This window comes from Ricinus communis, chromosome 4, assembly GCF_019578655.1.
Source record: "Ricinus communis isolate WT05 ecotype wild-type chromosome 4, ASM1957865v1, whole genome shotgun sequence".
Classification (NCBI taxonomy): domain Eukaryota; kingdom Viridiplantae; phylum Streptophyta; class Magnoliopsida; order Malpighiales; family Euphorbiaceae; genus Ricinus; species Ricinus communis.
The window spans coordinates 28759897-28784624 of NC_063259.1; the positions used below are offsets into that span (position 1 = coordinate 28759897).

Genomic DNA, 24728 nt, shown 5'->3' on the forward strand with positions numbered 1-24728 from the left:
GAGAAAGTTTTGTTAGTTCATTAATATATAAATTATTATTAAATATAATTTTTTATAGAAACAAAAGTTATTTAATTAAAAAAGTAATACATTATTTAATATTATTAATAATAATAATTTCTTTATTGAAAGGATAATAATAACAATAATTTGGAAAATAGAAACATTAAATCTCAAAATGTTACGTATGAGTTAAAAATACATGTGAAGAGTTTTTCTTTTTATGTATGATGATTATATTAAAAGATACAGATGGTGCGGTATAATTTAAGGTTTTTAACATCTTTGTTAAAAATATATATACATATGAATTGATAAGATCAAAGGTGTCTGGAGTAGACCAACCACTGAAATATAAGACAGACATCCCCCAAATTCAAGGAACACTGTATGGAAGTGCGTTCTCCTCAATGCATCATTACTCACCTGATCTTGAAATTGGATTAGAAATCGCAGGACCCTCATTCCCAACACAGACTTTTTTGTCGGCTGCACTATCTTTTGGCGGCACGCATCCATTCATCAAAAGTTACATATACATATGACTATGAGCTGATCACCAGAGATGTTCATGTATTTTAAACTCATCACAGAACCCTCTAATCTATCACAAGTGGAGATGGTAAATTCCAACACAAATTTGACCTTCTTCGTATGAACCTGAATTCTTTTAAGAAAATATATAAAAGATAATTATTTTTTAAATTAATCATTTAAAATCAAGCTACACAACCTCAAATCCAACACTAATTGAATTTATAACAAACACTAGAATTAATCTTGGAATGATCGGAGACCCAAAACCATCTCATTCGAATCTGACTCCCGCCATTTTGTCATCTCCAAGCACAAGAACTGGGAGAGCGATTTCATAGCAATTTACAAATTCAAGCACCAGCAGACAAACAACTACTTGCACTAGATATTTATACCCACAGTTTATCGTGGGTGATACCCGATATAGTTTCTATATATATAATTATTTCTTATATGCTGTTTTGGCACCAGCCGTTAATTATTTTAGTGCATATCTTCCAATAATGTATTTACTACATATGTACATCATCCAAAAGTTATTATTCTGACATGTTAGCCAACTACAGAGAACAAGCTTCATAGTTTATGTCGCTTTGCTGTTAAGAGATTGATTTTTGGAATTTAGTGCCCTTGGTCAAGCGAGTAGTCTGCGTGCAGAGTGTTGACAAACTTAAGATGCAAGTCTCTGACCTTCAGTCTCAGAAACTACTATATAAAACCCTGCGACAGCTTCTCTACTCTGTCAATTATAGTTTCTGTAAAATTTCTACTCTGGTCCTTTCTCATCTACACCCTTGCTTTGTGTTAGGATCTTCTGATACATAATGGTGGAGGTTGATGAGAAGGACTCGAGCTCATTTACAATAGGCAATACTGCCCAAGAGAGGAGCCTGTCTTACGTGCCTGATTGTTATGTCATACCACCTTCTAATCGTCCGAGTTTGGCTCCTGAGACTGCTGATGTGCCTGTTATTGATTTAGCTGGATTAAGACAGGATGCCGTCCGAAGGGCTCAGGTCATCAAACAAATTGGTGATGCTTGTCGCGATATAGGCTTCTTTCAGGTACGTTCTATTATGTACACTTGGTGCACGAGGTTTTTTATTTAATTATTTACAAAAACAATTTAAAAAAATTACTTACCCTAGAAATATATTTCAATTTATACACTAAATGATCAAATATGTGGAATGTATTTATTAGCATTAACTAATGAAGCACAGATTAATTTAAGCAAGCATTAAACTTTCAAAATCAAACAATTCCATGTCTAGAAAAATAACCATATCATTGTTGCTTGAATATAAATATATGACCTTGTTTCTTCCTTTTGTGATTCAGATAGTAAATCATGGAATTTGTCAATCGGTGCTGGATGGAGCTCTATCTGCAGCATCTGATTTTTTCAGCTTACCAAGGGAGGAGAAACTGAAGTTGATGTCCAATGATGTGTATCAGCCGGTAAGGTACGGGACTAGCATCAAGGATGGGGTTGACAAGTACCAGTTTTGGAGGGTCTTCCTCAAGCATTATGCATATCCTCTCTCTCGTTGGATTGACTTATGGCCCGAAAATCCACCTGATTATAGGTAACTATTAATTCTCGTTGACATGAAATAGAAAAAAATAGTAAAGCACCAAACCAGGATAAAAGGGTCTTCCGGTGGCTAGATATGAAAAAGTGTTTGCTGTCCGGTGTCATGAAATTTATGGGTCACGTCACTGGTGCAATAAATGCATGGAATAGATTAATTATAATTTTTATAATTAAGGTGCTGCGACTTGTGCCTCTCTTTGATAGCAAATCCTGCAAAGATGATGCATTTGGTGTGACACATGCATATATGACCTAATAATTCCACAAAATTTATCACCTGAAGTACTTTATAGTTCAGATAGCCGACTTATTGCCAGACTATAGCTTTCCGACACAGGGAAGCTGTATGCAACGACTTTGGACCCTTAAAAAGAACACGAGATTTCTTTCTGTTCCAAACACCTGGGTCTCAGATGTAGGCCCATGTCCGACACCCACTTGGGAAAAAAAAAAAAAAAACAAAAGTGATTTTTAATAAAACGATAATATTTCTTCTAATTTTTTGTTCCAGAGAAAAGATGGGGAAATACTGTATGGAAGCGAGGAGACTAGCCCTGGAACTAATAGAAGCCATGACGAAGAACCTTGGGCTAGGTCCAACGTACTTGGGCCACAAAATTGAGGAGGGAATGCAAGTCGTGGCAGTAAATTGCTACCCCCCGTGCCCAGACCCAGAGAAGGCGCTAGGATTACCGCCTCATTCAGATTACACGTGTCTAACCATTGTTCTCCAAAACTCACCTGGCCTGGAAGTCATGGACACAAGAGATGGCAAGTGGCGGTTAGTCCCGCAAATCCAAGGTGGTCTTCAGGTCCATGTTGGTGATCATCTCGAGGTACTGAGCAATGGCCTATTCAAAAGTGTGGTGCATAAAGCAACACTTAACTCTGAGAGGACAAGAATTTCCATTGCTAGCCTGCACAGTCTTGGTATGGATGATAAAATGGAAACTGCCGAGGAGCTTGTGGATGATCAACATCCTAAGAGATATAAAGAAAGCAGCTTTAGAGATTTCTTGAATTTTCTTTCCAACAACGACTTTGCAGGAGGGAAAAGCTTCTTGAGCACATTGAAGGACGTTAAGACTTAGATGTTCTTGCTCTCTCTCTCTCTCTCTCTCTCTCTCTCGCTCTACCTAATTCATGGTAAGCTTGTGGTGACGATGAGGGTTATGAACTTATGATACTATCTATGCTTTTGTTTTCGTTTAGGCTTTGGTGTTAGGGTTGGATTTTGTGCTTCTGTTTCCAAGTGTGTTTATTTGTAGCCTAACAAGGCAACAATGCTGAGGCTTAGGCCTCTGATTTTCTTCTCCCGTCTAATGCTCAAAATAATTACGATTGTAAGGCCAGAAATAAACTAGCTATACGGTTAGCAAAATCCTGCTTGAAAAGAGAGTCTTACTTAACTTTTGCTTGGGTAGCCTAAGCCAATCCACCCACTCATCTTATTTGTATGCTTCACAAAAGATATTGTCTTTTGATCAAATTAATCCTTAATTTGACCACAGAAAAAGAATAATAATATCAGCATCCGTCTCTCTAGATACAACATAATCAAAGAAGGTATCAATTCTAATCACAATTTTCCATTTCCCTTTTCAAAGTTATACTTTTCGGAAAAGGATAAATTACGCAAGCTCTTTTTATTCTTTTGGGAGATATACTCAAAATTGAAATAGATAAGTTCTACTTTAAATATATGCAATTTCTTTTATTTATTTGTTTATTTGAAGTGTGAGATCTATAAACAATCTGACAACTCCGTCGCTTGCATACAAAAAGGGACTAAAGTTCGATTCCGCCACCGGTTTTTTTATATATTTGATTTAAATTAATTTTATTTTTTTAAAAAATATTCTTTTATAAATAAAAAATAATTAAAAAATTAATAATATTATTTGAAAATTATTTTATAATTTTATTATAATTAATATAATTAAGTAATAAGTAGCTATGGCCATTATTATTTTTACTAAAACTGTTTTTATTTTTATTGTTTTTAGCACCACTATCATTATAGTTGTCTTTTTTATTGTTATTATTAAGATGAAGACAGTAAAAATATTGTAGTAATATTTATTTTTATTATATTTTATTTAAATATTAATAAATATTTTTAATTTAAATAATTTAATATAAAATATTTATTCTTTTATTTTTTTACTATATCCATATTCTTTTTAAGAAGTATATAATTTTTTTATATAAAATGTAAAATTAGTTTGAGTTAAATATATAAAAATTGAAATTAAAATATTCATAAATTTTAAAAAGAACTGAATTAAATTCAAACAATAAAATTAGTGGTCAAATTAAATTTTATTCCTGGAAAAAAAAGGAACGGCCAAGGCAACAGATTTTCCCAAATCCAAGCCGTTTTCCTTGATGTACACAACAAACTAACACTGACACCTACAAGAAAAAACAAACAAAACTCTCTTCTTCTCATCCCTTTATCGTTGGAAAGTTAACAAAGTAAAGAAAAGAATATGCATCGATCGGCAAGCTGGACCAGGACTGATGACTACTTCATGCACTCATCGCCAAAGGCGCCTCCAGGGCTTAGAATATCATCTTCAAACGAAGCGAATGAGCTACCCGAGTATGACCCAATTTTGGGAATGGCAAAGAAGGAGAAATCGCATATTAAGTTTTCTGAGAACGCTATTCATATTATTCCCTTTGTGCTGCTTCTCTGTGGCTTTATTTTATGGTTCTTTTCCAATCCAGGTATTTTAATCCCATATGGTCATGGTTCCTTTACGATCTAGTGATTTGGGTTCTAAATAACAATGTAAATAAAACAACCTGAACAATTACTGTATAATGCCTTGGCCTATTATGTTTAGTGCATTAAGTAAGCTGTACAATGGAAAATTGGGACTTTTTTCTTCGGCTTGTTTCTCTTTTTTAAATGGTGTTGTATCTTTGCAGATGTAAATGTAGGAAATAAACCTGATTCCATAGCTTCAAGTATTGAAGGATTGACAATCGAAGGAGATATTGATACGGACAGTGATGGCACTCAAACAGGATTTTTACCAATTGATTCTGGTGACATGGAAGCTCCTAAACAAATAAGAAATCATCACGAAAGTACCAAGAAATTTGCCAACAGATTTTAATGATGCTGATACTTTTCATATGGTGTCAATTGCTGATAATTTATTCATTTTTTGTGCAAATTCCGGATCGCATTTATTTATTAACAAATTCTGAATGCTTAATGTAACCCCAAAAAAGATCTGAATGCTTAAACTGTTTAACTAGTAATTTTCTCATTTTAAAACTTTATGCAGTACTTGTATAAATTTTGTCTCAACCTTTTGTTTTCAATATTTTCTGTTTGTTTTTGTTTTCTTGATTATCTTTGAAGTTCTTAATGGAAATGGTAGAATTAGCCATTATGCAGTGATTGCCTATAGAAAATGAAGCTCTTGAAAACTACCACTTTCAGCAACCTTTTTTCACCATTACTTTTACCATCCCACTACGTGAACACAAATAAAAGGCTGAGAGAATTGAGGGGATACGACGAGGGAAGGTGAGAGGGTTGAGGATGGGGGTGAGCAAAATTCCGAGAAAATCGAACCGATTCTTGTTCGGTTATTTTTTTTAAAATCTAATTTATTTGGTTTAGAATTTTTTAAAAACTGAAATGATATCGGTTTAGTTCGTTTTATGCTAAAAAACTGAAATAATTGATTTTTTAATTATTTAGTAAATTTTATTTTTATTTTAATATGAAATTTAATTTTTAAAGTGATTTTAAGTTTGGTTTGAATTGTTCGGTTCGGTTAATATTTTTATATAATTCGGTTATTCCAATTTATTTAAAAAATTAATTTTGATTCGTTTCAACTTCAAACTTTTTTATATATGGTTTTTCAATACATTCTTACTTTTTTTTTTCCATTACATCCCCTACCAATCACATTATTTTTTGATTTGGTTATTTTTATTTATAAAAGTGAAGAAATGTTTGTTGAATTTAAGAGAATAAGAGATCCTAATTAAGGAATTTGATATGAATATCCAGAGAAAGTGAATGAAAATAGAGATCGGTGTGGGAAAAAAGAAAAAGGACAGAGTCTAAAATTAAAAGAATTGATGCGAGCTTTGAACTCTAATATGGACCCTTTGCTATATCAATGGTTAGCCTCAACAAAATTTCAAATTGTTTTTTTTTTTTATTATTATTATTTAAAAAAGCTCCATCTTTGAAGTCAAAGTCAATGTACGGGATGAGGCAAAAAAGATCATAAAAAAGAATAAAAAAGAGTTAGTTACTCGCATATTTCTTAAATTCAATTCAGTCTTACTGTTTTGAATTAGTTAATTTGAGAATCGATATCAAAATTAAAAATTTCTTAAAATCTCTTATATATAAAATTTAGACCAACTAGTGATTTTATAATTTTAGCTACGAATCATATAAAATTAATAATTTTGATTTCTTTTCTAATTTATTTAATTAAAACGATATAGTTTTCCTCCTATTGTTCTATTTGCACTAAAAGATAAAAGTAATAATGATAATAAAACTCAACCATAAAAGAAATAGTTATTTATAACATTATACTGAGTTTTATCATTATTATTACTCAAGTGTTGGATCTCTGACTGACATGACTTTGTGCATTCTCCGGCTCATTGACCTAGCAGAGTATGTAAACTATGGTCTCTCATTTAATTAATAGACATTAGCATATATAAATATATTAAATGTTTGTCTCGCCTTCAATTAAGAGAAGGGTTTAATTGTAGCGTTTTAGAGCAAACAAGGACACAATAGGACCACAAGAAATATGAAGCTTTAATATGAGATTCGTGATAAATATTGAGGGCAGAATTGAACCTTTTCCCGTAAATAAAAGAGAGAGGCCAGTTATGTAAATTCAAGTACTTCGTTGTAGTGAACGTGTAAAAATGAGGCGGGATATGGACGGTCCAGATTTAGAAATAAAATAACACATAGCTCTCCGTGGTTGTCGGTTTTAGCTGGACTTCCTTACAAATACATTAAAAACATTTTCTTCTCTCAATTTCTCTCTCTCTCTCTCTCTCTCTCTCTCTCTCTCTCCCTGCTTCTACTTGTAAATTCCAGTTCAATACTCGCCGGACCGGTCCGATCCCGGTCTAATTCGCCGTCATGAATCCTGAGTAGTAAGTCCCTCGAGATCTTACCTTCTCCATCAATTTCCAATTTCCATTTCTCGAGATCTGCTGCGTTTTGCGTTTTAAATGATATTTTGATTTGATTAGGCTCTCTATTTCGTGGTTTGGATAGATATGTGAATCCTCTGTGTTTAATTCACTTCTAATGATTTGTGAATTTTGATTTTTCTTAATTTAGTTTTAATTAAACCTAGATAAGAGCTTTTTAACTTAGTTTTAGTAACAGGTTATCAATATTGTATAATAATAATTATTATTATTTTTCATGTGGTGCAGCGACTATCTGTTTAAGCTTTTGCTGATTGGGGATTCTGGAGTTGGCAAATCATGTCTTCTTCTGAGGTTTGCGGTAAGCTAAATTAAATAATCGTATTCCCTTTTTTTTATTTTTTCAAAAAAAAAAATCCTTTCTCGTCTCTTCAATAGTAATTTTTCACCAGGAACGAGTTTAGATTAACGTTCTTTGATATCACATGGTATCAACTGTGGAAAATGATTCTATATTTATTGAAACATTTGTTAAACATAGTTAACCTTGAAATCAAGGTCCTAGCAGTTTTTGTGTATAATATTTGATATGTAAATGCTCTGTCTGATAACATTGAGGGAAGCAACAAAATATAAACCTTGAGCTAAAACTATGAATAAGGTATATAACGTTATTCTACTTTTTGTTACTTATTGTTGTAAACTGGAGATAACCAGATTATGTTTGTTGAAAAGATTGCTGGAACTAGTGGTTCTAGGTGCATTATAAATTCTGGGAGAAATTATACTCTGGTCTTGGTTGAAATATAGCCTTTTGTTTTTAACATATCTTGATATTTATTAATATCAAAATAATATTTCTGATTACTTGCTAATTTTCCATCTTTTTTGAACAGGATGATTCATATCTTGACAGTTACATTAGCACAATTGGAGTTGACTTTGTAAGCATCTGGGGTTGTGGATTCATATGAATGTTTCCTAAATATTAACTCGTGACTAATATTTTAATGTGGATTTTATTCCATAGAAAATTCGGACTGTGGAGCAAGATGGAAAGACCATTAAACTTCAAATTGTGAGTTTCATTTTCCCTCACTGTTAGTGTTGGATTATTTCCCCTATTTCTTATTTGTGGGATTATACCAGTGTTGAATGGAAACCTTATTTTGTCAAACCTTATTTCCCCTATTTTTTATGTTTGACCTCTGTTTTTATTCTTCATCACTTTTTCTTTGGAGTGTTTCTTTTATTCTTCAGCCAACTGTTATATCTGCAATCATATTAAACATGTTTGTGTTGGGCTCATCAATCTTACTTGATATTACCCGGGGATGATGAGGTCTTTGATTTTCATTTGTTGATTGATTTATTTGTTATTTGCAAATGTGAATAGGCACATGGTGTCAATCTCTAATTTTCTTTTGTTTGATGTCTCCTGTTTCAGTGGGATACTGCAGGACAAGAACGGTTTAGGACAATCACTAGTAGCTACTACCGTGGGGCACATGGCATTATAGTGAGTTTCTCAATAACATACATTTATGTATTGTCCTTTTGGTGTCTGTGAATATTGTGGCAATGCTGTCTTTTTTTTTTTTTTTTTTTTCTGCAGATAGTTTATGATGTGACAGACCAAGAGAGTTTTAACAATGTTAAGCAATGGTTGAATGAAATTGATCGTTATGCGAGCGAAAATGTAAACAAGCTTTTGGTTGGGAACAAGTCTGACCTCACTGCTAACAAAGTTGTTTCTTATGAAACAGCAAAGGTAAATAAATCTCTCCAATTATTACCTGGTATCATATTTGCTCAAACTCAACCACTAAGTACTAACTCACCATGATCTTCCACCATTCATATGCTGTTTTAAAGGCATTTGCGGATGAAATTGGCATTCCATTCATGGAGACAAGTGCCAAAAACGCTACTAACGTGGAACAAGCTTTTATGGCCATGGCTGCTGACATCAAGAACAGGTATGTTTATTGATTATCATTTTAATTTTACTTCCTTGTTCCTTTGATTGTTGTGAAGAGATGAGGCTTAGTTGTAATGTAAGTTGTTTCAAGGACAATACAAGCTTGCTATATCACATTATATTTGATTAGGCTACATAACACAAGGAATTGTTAATGGAATGGGCTATCGCATTTTTTTTTCCTTATATTTTGGATTTTGCTCTTTCCTATTTGGTTTAGTGTACTTCTGATTTGCGGAATCATTAATTTTTTTTCATTTCCCTGCAGGATGGCAAGCCAACCAGCAGCAAACAATGCAAGGCCACCAACTGTGCAGATACGTGGACAACCTGTTAACCAGAAGTCTGGCTGCTGCTCTTCTTAGCTGGCTCTTGATTGACCTCGCGACCACAAGTGGCTTCTGAATTGTCCTGGAATAGACTATTCCCACATTAAACTATAAAATCATTTTCTTTTTCAGTTGTTCTGTATGCAATTAAAAGGAGATTGATGTTTTCAGTTTATCTTGTTGTTTAATATCCTGTACAAATTGTGTCTTGCTTGATATTAGTAAATGTTAATTGTCATTATTTTTTTTTCTCCTCTGGTGGGTATGTCGCCCACAATTAAGAGTTGCAAAGCACGCATTTCTTTTGTTTGCCTTTATATTTTGATAGTTAGCTTAAAACGCCTCCAAGAGGATTGCTTACAAGAAATGTGAATGAATTTGAAAGCAAATTCTGAATCCAAGTTGGTGCTCCTTGTAGTGTTGCGTGACAATAATGATTGTTTGCCTAGACCTTGCCAAACAAAAACATTTCCCTTGCTCGAATACATCTTCTACTTCAAAATTAGATAATCATTGGATTAATGTGCATACTGGCTAGAGAACCATGGGATCTATGAGTTTTTAAATTCGCGACTTGTTTTTAAAAATGTAATTTGGACAGAATACTATATTGTTTATTTGGACCTTAAAAGTGCAGCTCCATAACAAAATTTTCAATCAACCCCGTTAGAAGAAAAAACTGATATTGATGATGACAATCATCTACCACTTAATATTAAACGTATATTAATTATTTATTGAAAAAATAAGTCTATAGCTATATGACATAAAAAGAAGTGTAGAGACATCAAATTGTATTATATAAAATGAATTTCTTTCAACAATTGCACAAGATAGCAGACCTGGCCAAAAAGCAAACTACGATTTCCAATTTATCCTATGACTCTAAAACTAAACACACGAAAGTTAATCATTATCACCCAGAGAAATATAAACTAAAACTGAAGCCGAAAAAATATAATAAACCAAAACTTTATTCATGGAAACCAACTGACTTACGCTCATAATTCTAAACCAAAAATTTTTCAGATCGCACTAATGGGCTCTGAAGCCTGAAATGCTCCTTGAGGGGATTGAGGAGGTGATCCAATTTTACTTGACGGACCTTCCTGCAAACAGTTTATGAGAAGAGGTGGTCCACTTTAAGGGAAATGATTAACTTGATGATGAATTTGATGGACCCTCTTGCAAATAGTTTACGGGAAATGATCTTGGTGTAGGAATACCAGAAGGGTGAGTAGGAATAGGTGCACAAGTAGTAAAACTTCCAGGGCTCTTGGATGTAAAAGGATAGCCTAGCCCCGAACAATTGTAGTTCACCATATGAAGGAATGGTGCAGCTTGTATGTTTTTACCAGCCAGATAGCTCTGCCTGTTGCTAGGGAATCCTAGCTGTAAAAACATGTAAAAGGAGAAAATTCAAGGAATTATATCATGTTGAAAATCCTCAAATCCAAATTGATCAGAATATGTTGAAGTGTCAGGATTGAAACTGAAGCGTACCATATATGGAATCCCAGCATAACTTGAAACAGCAATAGGTACAACTGAAGGATTAGCCATGGGAACGGGATTATCCAAGAAAAGATGAGGGAATTTGTTAATAACCTGAGCTCGGGTAATAACCTGCAATATCAAGAAAAGATAGAATGACTAATAAATTATATAATTATAGATTAGCGGATGGATTGCTGACAGATAAGGATTTTACATTTGATTGGACTTCAGTAGTCTTCTTCAATGGCAAAGCTGAAGAGGTGGTAGCCTGTGTTAATGCAAGTTGCCATCACAACTACATTCTCACATGTACTGTACATAGAAAAACTTCGAAAGAAACTTAAAATGTATTAACCTGTGATGAAGTGCTAGCAGGGAAAATAGAAAGTTCCTGTGGCTGTGATGCTAATACCTGCAAGATTAATAATCAACTCTAGTCACAAATCAGGAATGTAACTAAGCTTAGAAAGACTTCAAATTTTTTTATAAATGCCTGTTTTAGCTAGATAAGAAAAACATACAGATTCTCTCAGGGTCATATCAAAGAGACTTGATCTACGTTTCTTCTTATCAGCTGCAGATTGTCTCAGGAAATACTTTTGTGCATGACTAGCGACCTGGGTTGGGGTCCTGGTGGTCACAAAATTCTTAGAAATTCCTCTCCAGTCACCTTTCCCAAGCTTGTCTAATCCTTCCAAAAAGATTCTATGCTCCTCTTCAGTCCAGGGCTTCCCTGAGGAAGAAAAAGGAAAAGAAGATTGAGATTGATGATTTATTTTTTTTAACAACCAAACACGGGGATCATAAAATAATAGAAGAACAAGCACCATCTGTTATTTATGAGCTGCTTAAAGCCAATTTAGATTTTCCAGGTGATTGCAAAGACAAAAATGAAAAACAGCAAACATATTGCCATCCCGTTCCATTAAATCATTACAAAGAAAAACACACAAAAAACAGAAAGAAAAATGAGATTTTTCTTGCATATTGAATACCCTTTTTCCTTTTATGTGCTGCCTTGCATCTCTTGGAATCGATATACCCATCCGACATGTACCCATCATCAGCATGATCATGGTGATCAGCATCGCCTGTGTCTGGTAAAGAATCTAGATTGCCCAAACTAACACTTCTTTTAATGGGTTTTTCTTGTTTCTCAATTATTTTTACCCCGAACAACTTTAAACAGCCTCCACCCTTTCCACTGCAAGTCCTAGAATTATGGCCATTGTGCCCACAATGAGAACACTTTCTAGCTGCAAGTTCCTTCACCATCTCTCTTCTCGAAAATTGAAGGTTCAGGGCATTGGTATTTATAGCACCTTGGTTTGTTTCACTATTAAACACGTATGTTTCCCAGATTTTGCCAATTGGAATTGAAAGATCTGGTCTCTTTCACGAAGTTACATATCTGGCCTTACTTTTTAATCTATCAAAGTCAACATAACACAATCCGTTATGATTTTGTTTTCACGGTTCTGATTCTATAGGTTTGCTATACAATGTTATATTAGCCATTGGATCTCTTACCTTATAGAGTTTTGGTAATATATTATTTTTCTATTATTGTAGCCATTCATTTTGGAAAATTCGTTTTGGTCATTAAATAATCCAACAATTCTCTTATTGATTAATTTGACAGATATTTATTAAATCTAATCTAATTCATCACACAACCGATTTATCTTTTTTTTGTTTTTTGTTTTTATTAGTAACATATTTTTACTTGTACTTTTTTTTTTTTTTAAAAAAGGGATTTTTTACTCGTACTTAATTTGTTAGATGTTTATTCTAGCTTGTTATATTAGTAATTAGCTAAAATCGCTAAATATTAATAATAATATATATTAGTAATAATATGGTTAATTAAATAAGAAATTAAATTGTATCCGCTGTTTTTACCAAATTTAGGTAACACTTGTGTTTGCGGTAGCTAATGTTGCGCGGTTTTAATTTGGCCAACTACAGGTTACTTGGCTGTGAAGAAATCATCTTTGAAAGGTTTTGTATTGTTTTTCCTTATCATGTTTCTATATTTAGGAGACGACTAATAAGTAGTCATTTCCCCCCCTCTATTATGTCATTCTCGTCATTATCTTAATTATATCTATACAATTTTAACATCAAATAATAACCTACGTCATGTGAAAATTACAAATACTTTATTTATTTATTATATTTATATAAACTAATATTTCATTAAGAATAAGAATCATTCTTTAATTGGAAAAGCTCTCTCATTTACTAAAGGAATCAATGAATTTCTTCAACATGATTATTTCACTCACAAGAGGGATACTAATAATCTTAACAAAATCCATACTAGTGATATTATCATAAATGTAAGTGGACTCATGAAAAAGCTGCTGTATCAGAAGGATATCAATAGTTTTGATTGATGCAATCTACGTAACAAGCCTTGACAGTGGTAATAATAATAAATTAAAATTTGAGAAGAACCTAAAAGAAATAATTGATGTGAATTAACTAATTTTATCAGGTCCATGAGAGCTTAAATTACATTATTTTAAATGATATAATTAATTTCTTTTACAATATTATAAGATTAATGATGCGAATAGACATAGAACTAAAAAGAAAAAGGGCTTTTTTTACTCCATAAAATACTTTATAATCTTCTATGGCAATAAGGATTCAACTGTATAATTTCTTAAGTAGATAAGCTCTTTTGGTTTGAATAAGTATTTCTCAAGGATCCAGCAAATCAGTAGGATGACCATAGAAGAAAACAGTAACATCAGGGACCAAATAAGCAATCCTTGATGCTACAAGGGTTTATTTTGCCAGACTTAAAATAGTTGGGTACCGACTAAAAACAGGCAAGTCAGTAAGGAGTTTTCTGTAATTAAATGTTATTTCAATTGTTTTTTTGGATGCCTTCTACAAAAATCAAATTGGCGTCTCCTGCTCTCCCTCATTTCTTCTATGGTTTTGTTAATATCAGAGTCTGTTTAGTGTCGTATGGTTTCGTCGATAGCTAAACCGATAAATTCTCCGCGTCTCAATCAACAGAAAAATTTGAACACAAGTTTCAGGTGCGCGCATTTCGCGTTTGTCTTTAGGGTTTTCTTTATCGCTTTATAGATTCTGCCCAAATTTAAGAACCGAAAAAAAAAAAAAAAGAAACCTCAGAATCGACTTCCACATCAGGAATTAATTTTTATTGCAGGTATTGATTAAGAGAAGCTGTAATTCAAACAAAATTATCTTTTGTAGCTATGGGAACCATATACACTACTTGACATAGTGTAACGAAGAATGCCGGGCATCCCTTTAGTGGCTCGCGAAACTTCATCGTATGTTTTTTTTCTTCCCCTGAATAGTAACAACTCTACTAGAAAAGTTGTTTAAGTATTACTTTTGAATTTAATTTATGTTATGTTGGTGAAATTGAAGATATACAAGAAACACGGATCAAATGTGCCGCGAAGATGGTAGATTGCATTTATCCGAAGAAGAAGAAATGGCAGCTGAAGAGAGTCTTTCTGCTTATTGCAAACCTGTTGAACTCTACAACATCCTCCAGCGTCGCGCCATTCGAAATGTAATTAAATCATTTTAAGCGTTTTTGTGGTGTTCTGTAATTTGTTTTTTTATTTTATTTTATTTTTTAAAAATAATTTTGTGTTTGTATTTTTGATGTTTTAGCCATCATTTCTCCAAAGATGTTTGAACTACAAAATACAGGCAAAGCACAAAAGGAGGTAAAATTTTGTTTCGCTACAACTTTTATTTATTTATATTTAGGAAGTTATTTAATAATGTAAAGGAGACTTTATTTATTTATTTATTTGTTTTTGGTTTGCTTTGCATTAGAAGTACTTTGAGCTTAAAATACCAAGGAAAATTGATTTGTTAAGTTTCAATGGGACATTGGTGCTTCATAACAAGGCCTACTCACTGTTTCTTTGTTATTGAATTACTATGCTTTTGGTCTATTTGATTATGATCATTCTATTGCCTACGAATTTGATGATATCAGCTGATTTTAGTTGCTTTAAGTGCCTTTTCAGTTGAAGTTTAAGCACAATTGAGATTTTAAGTACTAACTATATTTTCTTTTCTTTGAATGATATAGAATACAAGTAACGATTTCTCTCTTTGGGGCTCTGAATGGAGGTGTACTTTCTCATAGTCTGTTTCCTTTGTACATTTTATTGGCAAGAGCAGTTTCTGACTTTGGGGTTTCAGAGGTATGAATGGAACTTCTTCTTCCTTTTTCTTAATTTCTTTCAAAATTTCTGTTTAAATTTTTGCTTATTGTCCAAGCCAAATGGATCAGCATTGGAACTGTTTTTCTTAATTATTGTTATTTTATTTTTATTTTTGGTAATTCCGCATTCTCTATTGTCATTATTGCTCCTGTTTTTTATGATTTTTTTCCTTTTTATCCCAAAATGAAGTATTCTGCAGTATATCGCTTTCACCGAGCGTGTGTTTTGACAAACTTCGCTGGAGTTGAGGGGAGTGCTCAAGCTCAAGCAAATTTTGTTCTACCTGAGATTAATAAGTTAGATTTGGAGGCCAAATCTGGCTCACTTGCTATCGTGTTTGTTAGCTTTGGTAGGCATTCATATGAGTTATATTTAAAACTTGATGATGATTTTCACTGGAAAGCTCCATCTAACCTTTTGTATCTTTCTGCTTTTTATTCTTGCAGCTGGAGCCCAAAGTTCTATGCATGATGTTGATTTAACCAAGGGTCATTTGGGTATGGAACTGTTTGCATGTGAGATATACTTTTGTTCCTTAACTGTTTCTTGATCATTTAATGGTGAAAATTTATGATGCATGCCTAATATAGGAACCCTTTAGAAACATCTATGTGTGGTTTGGTTTAAGTTGAAGACATCTACAATGTACAAATGGAAAGTAAATGATAAATTTGTGAAGAAGTTACATCATATGGGATGGCTATAAGGAAAAGACTAAATTTTGAATTTGATGTAAATAAGCTGCAGTAGATGGGAATGAGATCTTCGGTAGACATGTTAGGTAAATAGGAAATCTTTGTTTGTTAATCCATCACATGGTTAGTTACTAAAATGGAGTCTCTGGAAAGATACAGAAGTATAACACATTAGGACCTTAGAGTAATTGTGAGGAGCAGCTAAACTACTGGTTGTTTTTGTACCATTTCACAACCGTTTATCTCCAAGCAGAGTCTGCTAAATCTTTCTGTTTTATCTTACCTGAGTTGCTTTAATAATTTTATATACAATCCATACTATGGTTTACAAGGGCATATCTTGTATCCTTTTAGACAACATAGCATTTTTCTTGTTTTGATGGATGCTCTTCCTTTTGACTGGTGCGTAAATGTTCCTTTGAATAACAAAACATGCCTTAGCATGACATTATGCATTTTAGACTTGTTTGGATTAGCGTACATGCAGCTGATAATGTGATATGTGGTAAATAAAAGCATCATGGAAATAAGTTAGATTTTGTAACACCTCTCTATTCTTGAAGCAAGTCTTCTTTTTTTTTTTTCCCCCTTGGAAGTCTCCAAAACAATTTCCCATTTTAATTTAAGCATTTCATGATAGAAAATGTTGGAGGATGCTGCCTATTGGGCACTTTGCCGCTGGAATCACTTTGTATGTCATGGGAGAAGTCGCCAAACTTGAGTTTGGGACAAAGAGTGGAGGTGACATCACAGGTTGACATGAAATCATGCTTCTTGAAGGTATGGCACTAGTTATTTCTTTCAGTTATTTAGTTAAATATTTTTCTTACTTTTTGTTTGTGGCCTTTTATTTTATATCAAAGACCTGGTATGTGATTGCATACCAGCTGGAGGCAACACCATGCAACACTTACTTTGGGTTCTTGAATGAAAGGCCAAAACATGTTTGTGCAGAATACTTTTGATGCTCGAGTGATTTATGACGAATTTGCATTCTTAGCAATGATAGCATGCTAGATTGAATGCCTATGGTCTTGGTTGATTAAGGCTGAGGCAACCAAGCTACAATGGGAAATCGTAGATGAACCAAGAAAAAATAATGACTTCTAAGAGATTTAACTCATTGAGAGACTTGATGGATGAAGTGGGAATGGCAGGAGAACAAGCTTCAGCTGATGTTTCCCAGTTCTATGCCATCATATTTCTTTAACAGCATAGACTAAGAGTGGCAAGGTTGAACAACTAGCTTGAGATCCTAAATAATGCTATATATCTGAAATAAAGTGCCTGTGATATTATCTCATTATTCTATTATGCATATGGGTGGTCACCATCCCCATGTCATGCTCCCACATGTATTATCAGTCACCACCTTTATTGCAACAAAAAGAGCAAGTGTTCATATATTGACACTCTTCCCAACATTTTCACACTAACAATGGAGAAAAGGTGCTAGGTTTCTAAGTTGCTGGCTTTGCTTATTTTTCAAAGTAAAACTGGTTTCAGGCCAGTTTTTTGGACATGGCCAATTATTCAAAGAATTGAACTAGCCATTGACTTGTGAGCAGTTCATTAATCTGACTAGCCAAGCTGGCCTCTGCTCGCCTTATTACCTTTTAAACTATGGAAGCTAGCCCAATATGGCCTGTGTAAAATGGCTAACTGCTAGCAAGCTTGCACCACTTTCTCGCCCTTTGATGTTGACTTGTTTAAGAAGTAGATTTAACCTGAAGTAGTTGAACTGGGATTAATGCTGGTTGTTCATTTTATGCATTTTTTTTATGTTTTTAGAAGTTTTTCTGGGGGTTTGATTATATTCTGAACTTTTTGAGTACCATTTTGTGTTTTCTCTTGCAGCTAATCTGTTTGAATGAGGACAAATGTCTTTCAGTTCAAATTCCATGTAGTGTGGAAACTGTGGTATGTTCTGTCCTCAATGCCTGCAGTTTGAGTTCGGATTTGCTTTTTCTTTCTTCTCTTGTATATATTGCTAGATGAAGTTGCTGACAGATGCATGCCACTTTTGCTTGATTGGGTGTCCAAAGAATACATCACAACACCTTCAAGTCAACATTTCTGCAGAAGAGGTTGGGGCTAAAGAAAAATCTCCATATCAATCATACACATGCAGTGACATGTCTTCTTCATCTCTATCTCATATTATTAGGTAATCCTTGGTATCTCTTAATATATGCCTACTTGATATGGGAGGCCAACTAATATTAATTTCTTAATGCAATCACAATCCTTTTGAGTTTGGACTCTAGTTTGGGAAGGGTATTGTAAGAAGGGTAATTTGTTTGCCATTTCTCAAATGTCTGACTAGGTCCTCTTTAGTCTTAGAATGTTTTCGATTTTCATTCGCTGTATTTGTCTCACTGTAAATTCTGTGCTATGAAAAGCTTGTGCATTTATACTGTTGTTTATTTTGGTTACTCCTGTCTTGAAATTATTTCTTTGCTCAGTTATGCATATCATGAATGTTCTCATTACTTGTATTGTTTAGGCTGAGGGCTGGAAATGTAATTTTCAACTATAGGTATTACAATAATAAGTTGCAAAAGACTGAAGGTACTGTTGATTTTCTTTCTCTTTTTCTTTTTTTCCTGTTTTCAAGTTCTTTTAACTATTCTTCCCTAACTTTTTATATGTATGTATATGACCATAATGCTTTGGATATTTATCTTGCAGTAACTGAAGATTTTTCTTGCCCATTCTGCTTGGTAAAATGTGTGAGCTTTAAGGTTGGAACAATTTTGGCATTTGAATGTACTGTTGTTGATTTCTTTGGATTAAACTGAAATAGACTTCCATTTTTTATCTTTTGATGTTTATTCATCTTTGCTTTTCTTTCTTTCTTTTACTCCTTTTTTTTCTTTGGCTGAACTTTTACATTGGATATTCACCTTTCCTCCCCTTGAATTTCTCCATAGGGTCTCAGATATCATTTGCCTTCATCACACGATCTCTTCAACTTTGAATTTTGGGTTGGTAATCTTCAGGAATCTCGATGAGTTCTGATTTTTTATGTCTTTATAAACCTTGATTACTTATACCTGGGATGTCGTAGGTTACCGAAGAATTTCAAGCTGTAAATATATCAGTGAAGACTGATATCTGGAGATCTGAGGTCAGAATATTTTTTCTCTATGATATTGTTATTTTCTGAATGATGCTTGTGGTACTTTGTTAGTGTTGACTTCTAACAATATTGATAGGAATGTTGGGAGGAACTTTCTAATCTACCAGAAGTGGAAAACCTTTTCCAGATCTTAAATGCCTTTGTTTGTTTCAAATATTTTGCCGGATTGCTTACGATTGCATAACGATCTTTAACAGCGCCACCTTATACAATCATTGCCTTCTGAAGTTTGAACTGTTACCAATTGTCTTCTTTTGAAACTTCATTGGTTCTTTAACTAACCATACTGACTGACAATATCTCATTAAGGAATTGATTTGCAATGTGTATACCCATGTTACTATTCAGTTACTCATTCATAAGTAGGTGGATGAGTTGCCTATTTGTAAAATTAAGTCTCCCATCATGACTAGAAACATTGTTTGGCATTGGATGAATAGTAATATCTTTATCATGCAACAAATTAACTGTACTATGTGTACAGTTACTGTAATTCTGGTGTTTCATACACCAGAGTTATATTGCTCTCCTTGCATCAATGGGGAGATTTACAAAGGTGATATAAACCTCAAAAACTTGGATTCCTTGTGTCAAAAATTCCTTCTTAGGTCCATTAGGATTTGTATCAAAAGGGAGGTTGTCATTTTCTGGAGGGAGATTCTCGTGATGCTCTGTAGGATGCTGTCAATGGTCTGCGACTTTATCAATTTCCATCATGACTGAAACCATGCCATCTCTTAATTTCTACCATATATTAATGTATACATGGTGAATTAGTGACTTCCGGGAATCAAGGAGTACATGTTAACTGCTAAATGTGAAATTGATGGATATGTTGGTGGACATGCTGACTGCTAAGTAGGAATTTATATTTTGTGTATTTGCTCTTAAAAATAAATCTTATTGTTCTTTGTGCAGATTGTTGCTGATGGCGTTGATCCAAAGCAGCAAACGTTCTTCTTTTGGTGTGTGTCAGATTACTTTATTTCGTGAACTCATAAGTTGCCTGTGCTTTAAATTTGTGTCTATAGTTGAGAATATACTGGATCCAATGGCTGTGTGCATGTATTTGCAGCTCAAAGAAACCAAGGCACAAAAGACGCAAGAAACTTGTTCATAATGCAAAGCATGTACATCCATTCATTCATGAGTCGATCTCCCGCATTGGTGCCTCTGGTATTCTGGATAAGGCTGATGGTATGCAGTTTTTTACTTATGCCGATTATATACATTCTGATGGATGGTATCCTTCTAATGGAATATTAATAGAATTTGAAGAATAATTTGATGCATAACTACTATGATCTTTCATATATCCTTCTTCAAGTGATCTAGTGATGTTTAAATTGTGATGAATGACTACAGTAAAGTCTTAGACATTGGTAATGTGGGGCAAGAATATTAAATTAAAAAGAGAATCTGACTCCATGCATGATCATGTACCATAATTGTGAAAGCAAACTACCAATAACCAGGGGGGCAGATGGAGTTTTCTGTTATTTGCAACCTAAAGAACTGTTGCTTCTCTTTCTTCCATGATGGGGACATGCTTGGAAAATCCACAAATATTCAAGCAATTTTCATTAGGGGTCAAAATCAAAGTTGAGAACAATAAATCGTTATTAACAAAAAACCAAAAAATCAAACCTAATGAATTTTATTTCTGCATTGTTTATCCTTTTTCTGTGCAAGGGTCGGTGTTTAGCAGGAAATGTTGAATACGTGGTCCTTTGCATATATACATAATGTTTACTTTTGTGCCTACTTGCTAACTGTTTGCAACAGATGCTTAACGTATTAACCTGCGATTATTTTCTAGGTATATGTAGTTTTATTACATGTTTTTATTGTGGTGTGTACTTTTGAAGACTATTTTGGATGCTTGTATCTCAGGTGGGAAGGATTTGCCTAGTGGCAGCATTAGTGCTGCAGCATGTGCCGAACATGTTCCTTCCAGCTTTGATGTTGTTGGGGTTTCAGGTGCATATCCGGATCCTGACTCTGTTCAATCAGGATCTGGAAATAATTTTGCACCTCCTGCCATGCTGCAATTTGCCAAGACAAGAAAATTATCTATAGAACGGTCTGATCTGAGGAAGTATGTGTCAAGTCTTCTCTTATTCTCTTAGCATAGTATTGGCATTTGTTAGGCATGTTCGGCGAAGGTAAAACATTTATTGGATGGTTGGTATGCCTTATGCATCTGGTTAAAATAAAAGTATTGGCTAGTGATTATATATCCATGAAATAGCCTGCTACCTGTTTGCGAATAGCTTCAAAACCATATGGGTTTAGTAATCTACTATTTTTTTCCTTTTTCAGCCGTACACTCCTTCACAAACGACAGTTTTTTCACTCACATAGAGCTCAGGTGATTAATTACTTGCATTTAATTACTGTCCCTTTTTCATTTGTTTTGCTTGTTGATCTGGTCCTAAATTGTTGGGCTTATCTTGCAGACTGGGCAGTTGTTTGCTTTTTATTATTTCTTGAAATAGATCAGCCCTAAATTTTGTGAGGTTTTGTTTCAGAGACAGTAGCACTTGTTTAAGAGCTTCGAAAAATCACTCTAGTTAAATAGTGGATCTGAAAGTTGTGGGGACACTATCATTTCTCTTACATTTTCGGTGTAGAGTTGCACAGCCTGTGTTAAATAGGTTACACAGTGCAAATTCTGCTTCTTGTCTCAGAAAATTTCTTGGAAAGTTTGCAGCAGGTCATATACGGTATTGGAGAATAGAAGTGGCTTCTGGAGAATCTTTCTACAATTATTTATTCAGGGCTTTGATGATGAGTATGGGGTATTGGGATGAAAATGGCGGTTAATGATTTCACTCATTTTAAATTGGATTTCTTTTTTTAAAAAATCTTTTTTTATGTCAATAAGAGTCATGGTTATGCCTGTCTGATTGCTGTTGTTTTTCATGTTCTTTTGACTTGGTGCCTTGTTATGAGAATTTTTAGTGTTTCTTAGTCTCTGTTTATAGCTCATACATTTCTTATGCCAGAATGCTAATTGGATCCAATAGCAGTTTACTGTTTCTTATAATTCAGCTTTGCTTCCTCTTATTTAGGATGGTAGTGTCTAATAATTACTTTGATAATATGCAACTTGATGTTTGAAATAAATTTTCGTTTTCTTTTCCTTTTCCTATTTTGGGATTTGAAGCCAATGGAAATTGAGCAAGTATTGTCAGATCGGGATAGCGAGGATGAAGTTGATGATGACGTTGCAGATTTTGAAGATAGAAGGGTATGCTTTGTAGTTGCACGACCTTTTCATTCTGCAATGTACTGCTTATTGAAAAATATTTGTGTGGGATATCTCCATTAGTTTGGTGACATATTAATGAGCTATATGATGCTGCAGATGCTTGATGATTTTGTGGATGTTACTAAAGATGAGAAACAAATGATGCACTTGTGGAACTCCTTTGTCAGGAAGCAGCGGTAAAGTCTTTTTTGCTATTATTATTATTATTTTGTTTACTAATGGTGGTATATTTTTGTTGGTAGCTTTAAAATACAGCTGGATGGGCCTTTTCTCTTTGGGGTGCTAGGAAATGGGTGGGAAAGGTGGTGTATGGGTATATGCTTAGTTGGTCACATGCGATCTATTAATAAAATGAACAAAGCCCCAGTCCTTGGAGGCGTAAGTGTTGCACAATGGCAGTATTGTTTATATTGATGTGAAGTTCATGGACTTCAACTGTGGAAACAGCTTCCTTGCGATGCAAGGGATCCTTCCTAGAGCCTGCAATATTTAAATGCTCTGTGTTTGGGACATCTTTTTACCAACTCCTTCTTGCTACAACCGGGAGAGATGTTGTACATTTTGACATTTAGCTCTAATTACAGTCATAACCTTGGCTATAATGTTCGCCTGTTGTGGCCGACTTTGGTTTCTTGGTCTTGCAAAATAATTTGAATCAATTTTGTCTAGGACAGTTACTACTTCCCTGAGTATGGCTTAGATAATTTTCTTTCGAATAATTGTTTACGTCGCCATTAATCATATTTGAGTCAAGTATATATTTATTGACCAAATAATGTTGGATGTGATGTTATCTTTGGGAAGTTTCTTTATTTTGCATTTATTAGCAAGTTGAAACACGAAGAATTTGTGCCTGCCGTTTTTCTCATATAATTCATTGATAATTTTTGAAATGCCTGTTTAAATTGTCCATTTCTAGTTTTCATCTTGAACTTGTTCGATTTGCTTGCTGGCAGGGTGCTGGCAGATGGGCATATCCCTTGGGCATGCGACGCATTCTCAAGATTACATGGGCATGATCTTGTCCGAGCTCCAGCCCTGCTTTGGTAATTTATTTCTTTCTGAATATTATTTGATAATTGCCAAAAAGATTAGACACATCCGATTTACTTTGCCAGTTCAATCGTCCAAAAACAATGTATTTAGCTTTGATTTCTCTGCTTGGTAATAGATAGAAAATAATGTTTAAATTACTATATAATCCAATTTTTCCAATGATTGGTGCTTGAATTATCAACTTGTTGGAAAAGGAAACAAATTAAGAATTGCAAAGATTGGCATGTGGCTTCCATGATTATTCCTTCTCCCTTGCTGACACAAAACTAGAAATCTAAATTTTCTTTGTTACAGCATTATTATATTCTTAATACATAGGAAATTCATGTCTGACAAAATTATAAAGGTTAGACAAAATTGGATAAATATAAAAGCACGCAAAGATAGTGCCTTATTTTTTAATAAATGAATCAATGTTCAACTTTATTATACTTACCTGACTAAGCTTTTCTTTTCTTTTTTAACTTTCAAATGGGGGTTGCCATTTGTATATATGAATTTACTTTGGGGTGGACAGGTGTTGGAGATTATTTATGATCAAGTTATGGAATCATGGTCTTCTGGATGCACGTACCATGAACAGTTGTAATATTACTCTTGAGCAACACCAAAAGCAGGATCTAGATCCTCTCAAAAGCTAGAGATATTACCTCTTTTTTCTTTTTTCTTTTTTTTTTTGGTTGGCAGTCAAAGAATGAATGAAAAGTAAAGAGGAAGGCTGTTCTCTTCATTTGGATGGTCAAATCCTAGAGGCCTTTCCTACTTCTCTTCATGGGGGTTTGATAGCCTACTTTGCCTTTTATCTTGTTCCATTGTTGTACCTTTTTTGGTGACTAAATAAATTCAAAGCCTTTTTTTTTTTTTTTTATAAACATTCGCACCAAAAAAATCAAGACAATGAATTACTTCTATTATTGCATTTCTTGTGCTTGAGATTTTAAGCTTCTTTTGGTTCTTGGTTTATTGTAGTTTTCTTATTGCTTATGTTTTGAATTCATGAATTAGATGTCAACACTTTTTTTATCTCTCAATTCAAACCCATAGCATCAAGCCACCATAGGATGTAGCAAAAATTATCCCATAAAAGGGAGCATCAACCAGAACATAACCTTATCTGTTACATCTATGATGGGAGAAGATATATAGAAAAAGTATATCATTTTTTTTATTTCTTTTTCTTTTATTCTTTATCTATTTATTTATTTTTATTTAGATC

At 33.7% G+C, this 24728-nt stretch overlaps 5 protein-coding genes and 1 long non-coding RNA gene across 7 annotated transcripts; 4 read left to right on the top strand and 2 right to left on the bottom strand.

Moving 5' to 3' along the window:
• Window positions 1–1361: 1361 nt before the first annotated feature.
• On the top strand, window positions 1362–3515 carry LOC8289669 (flavanone 3-dioxygenase 3). Its single transcript, XM_002510976.4, has 3 exons — window positions 1362–1601; window positions 1879–2126; window positions 2646–3515. The coding sequence occupies exons 1-3, from the start codon at window positions 1362–1364 to the stop codon at window positions 3223–3225; spliced, it is 1068 nt and encodes a 355-aa protein (XP_002511022.1). The 3' UTR covers window positions 3226–3515.
• LOC125369950 lies at window positions 1762–3008 on the bottom strand. The gene is made up of 2 exons (XR_007215667.1): window positions 2876–3008; window positions 1762–2116 (listed from the first exon to the last, which is right to left on the bottom strand). It is a non-coding gene; the product is annotated as an uncharacterized LOC125369950 (long non-coding RNA).
• Window positions 3516–4379: 864 nt separating the features above from the next.
• On the top strand, window positions 4380–5418 carry LOC8289668. Its single transcript, XM_002510975.3, has 2 exons — window positions 4380–4867; window positions 5072–5418. Exons 1-2 carry the CDS (start codon window positions 4627–4629, stop codon window positions 5260–5262), a joined length of 432 nt encoding a protein of 143 aa, XP_002511021.2. The 5' UTR covers window positions 4380–4626; the 3' UTR covers window positions 5263–5418.
• A 1700-nt stretch (window positions 5419–7118) lies between these two features.
• Window positions 7119–9854, top strand: LOC8289667 (GTP-binding protein YPTM2). Its single transcript, XM_002510974.4, has 8 exons — window positions 7119–7303; window positions 7592–7664; window positions 8200–8247; window positions 8334–8381; window positions 8751–8822; window positions 8919–9074; window positions 9179–9282; window positions 9553–9854. The coding sequence occupies exons 1-8, from the start codon at window positions 7290–7292 to the stop codon at window positions 9647–9649; spliced, it is 612 nt and encodes a 203-aa protein (XP_002511020.1). The 5' UTR covers window positions 7119–7289; the 3' UTR covers window positions 9650–9854.
• Window positions 9855–10390: 536 nt separating this feature from the next.
• LOC8289666 (probable transcription factor At5g61620) lies at window positions 10391–12514 on the bottom strand. Its single transcript, XM_015723301.3, has 6 exons — window positions 12106–12514; window positions 11632–11843; window positions 11466–11522; window positions 11325–11378; window positions 11117–11239; window positions 10391–11005 (listed from the first exon to the last, which is right to left on the bottom strand). Exons 1-6 carry the CDS (start codon window positions 12383–12385, stop codon window positions 10769–10771), a joined length of 963 nt encoding a protein of 320 aa, XP_015578787.2. The 5' UTR covers window positions 12386–12514; the 3' UTR covers window positions 10391–10768.
• Window positions 12515–14006: 1492 nt separating this feature from the next.
• LOC8289665 (polycomb group protein EMBRYONIC FLOWER 2) lies at window positions 14007–24445 on the top strand. 2 transcript variants are annotated; one of them, XM_015726019.3, is made up of 22 exons: window positions 14007–14166; window positions 14301–14427; window positions 14528–14675; window positions 14780–14835; window positions 15210–15324; window positions 15535–15694; window positions 15792–15842; window positions 16681–16820; window positions 17898–17960; window positions 18086–18207; window positions 18547–18611; window positions 18732–18784; window positions 18974–19027; window positions 19111–19170; window positions 20101–20147; window positions 20258–20379; window positions 21076–21280; window positions 21505–21553; window positions 22352–22435; window positions 22553–22632; window positions 23413–23502; window positions 24030–24445. In XM_015726019.3, exons 2-22 carry the CDS (start codon window positions 14390–14392, stop codon window positions 24151–24153), a joined length of 1926 nt encoding a protein of 641 aa, XP_015581505.1. In that variant the 5' UTR covers window positions 14007–14166; window positions 14301–14389; the 3' UTR covers window positions 24154–24445. The 2 variants fall into 2 exon arrangements, with proteins under 2 accessions (XP_015581505.1, XP_002511018.2); XM_002510972.4 differs by having other exon boundaries at window positions 14008–14166; window positions 14348–14427.
• The last annotated feature ends 283 nt before the right edge of the window (window positions 24446–24728 follow it).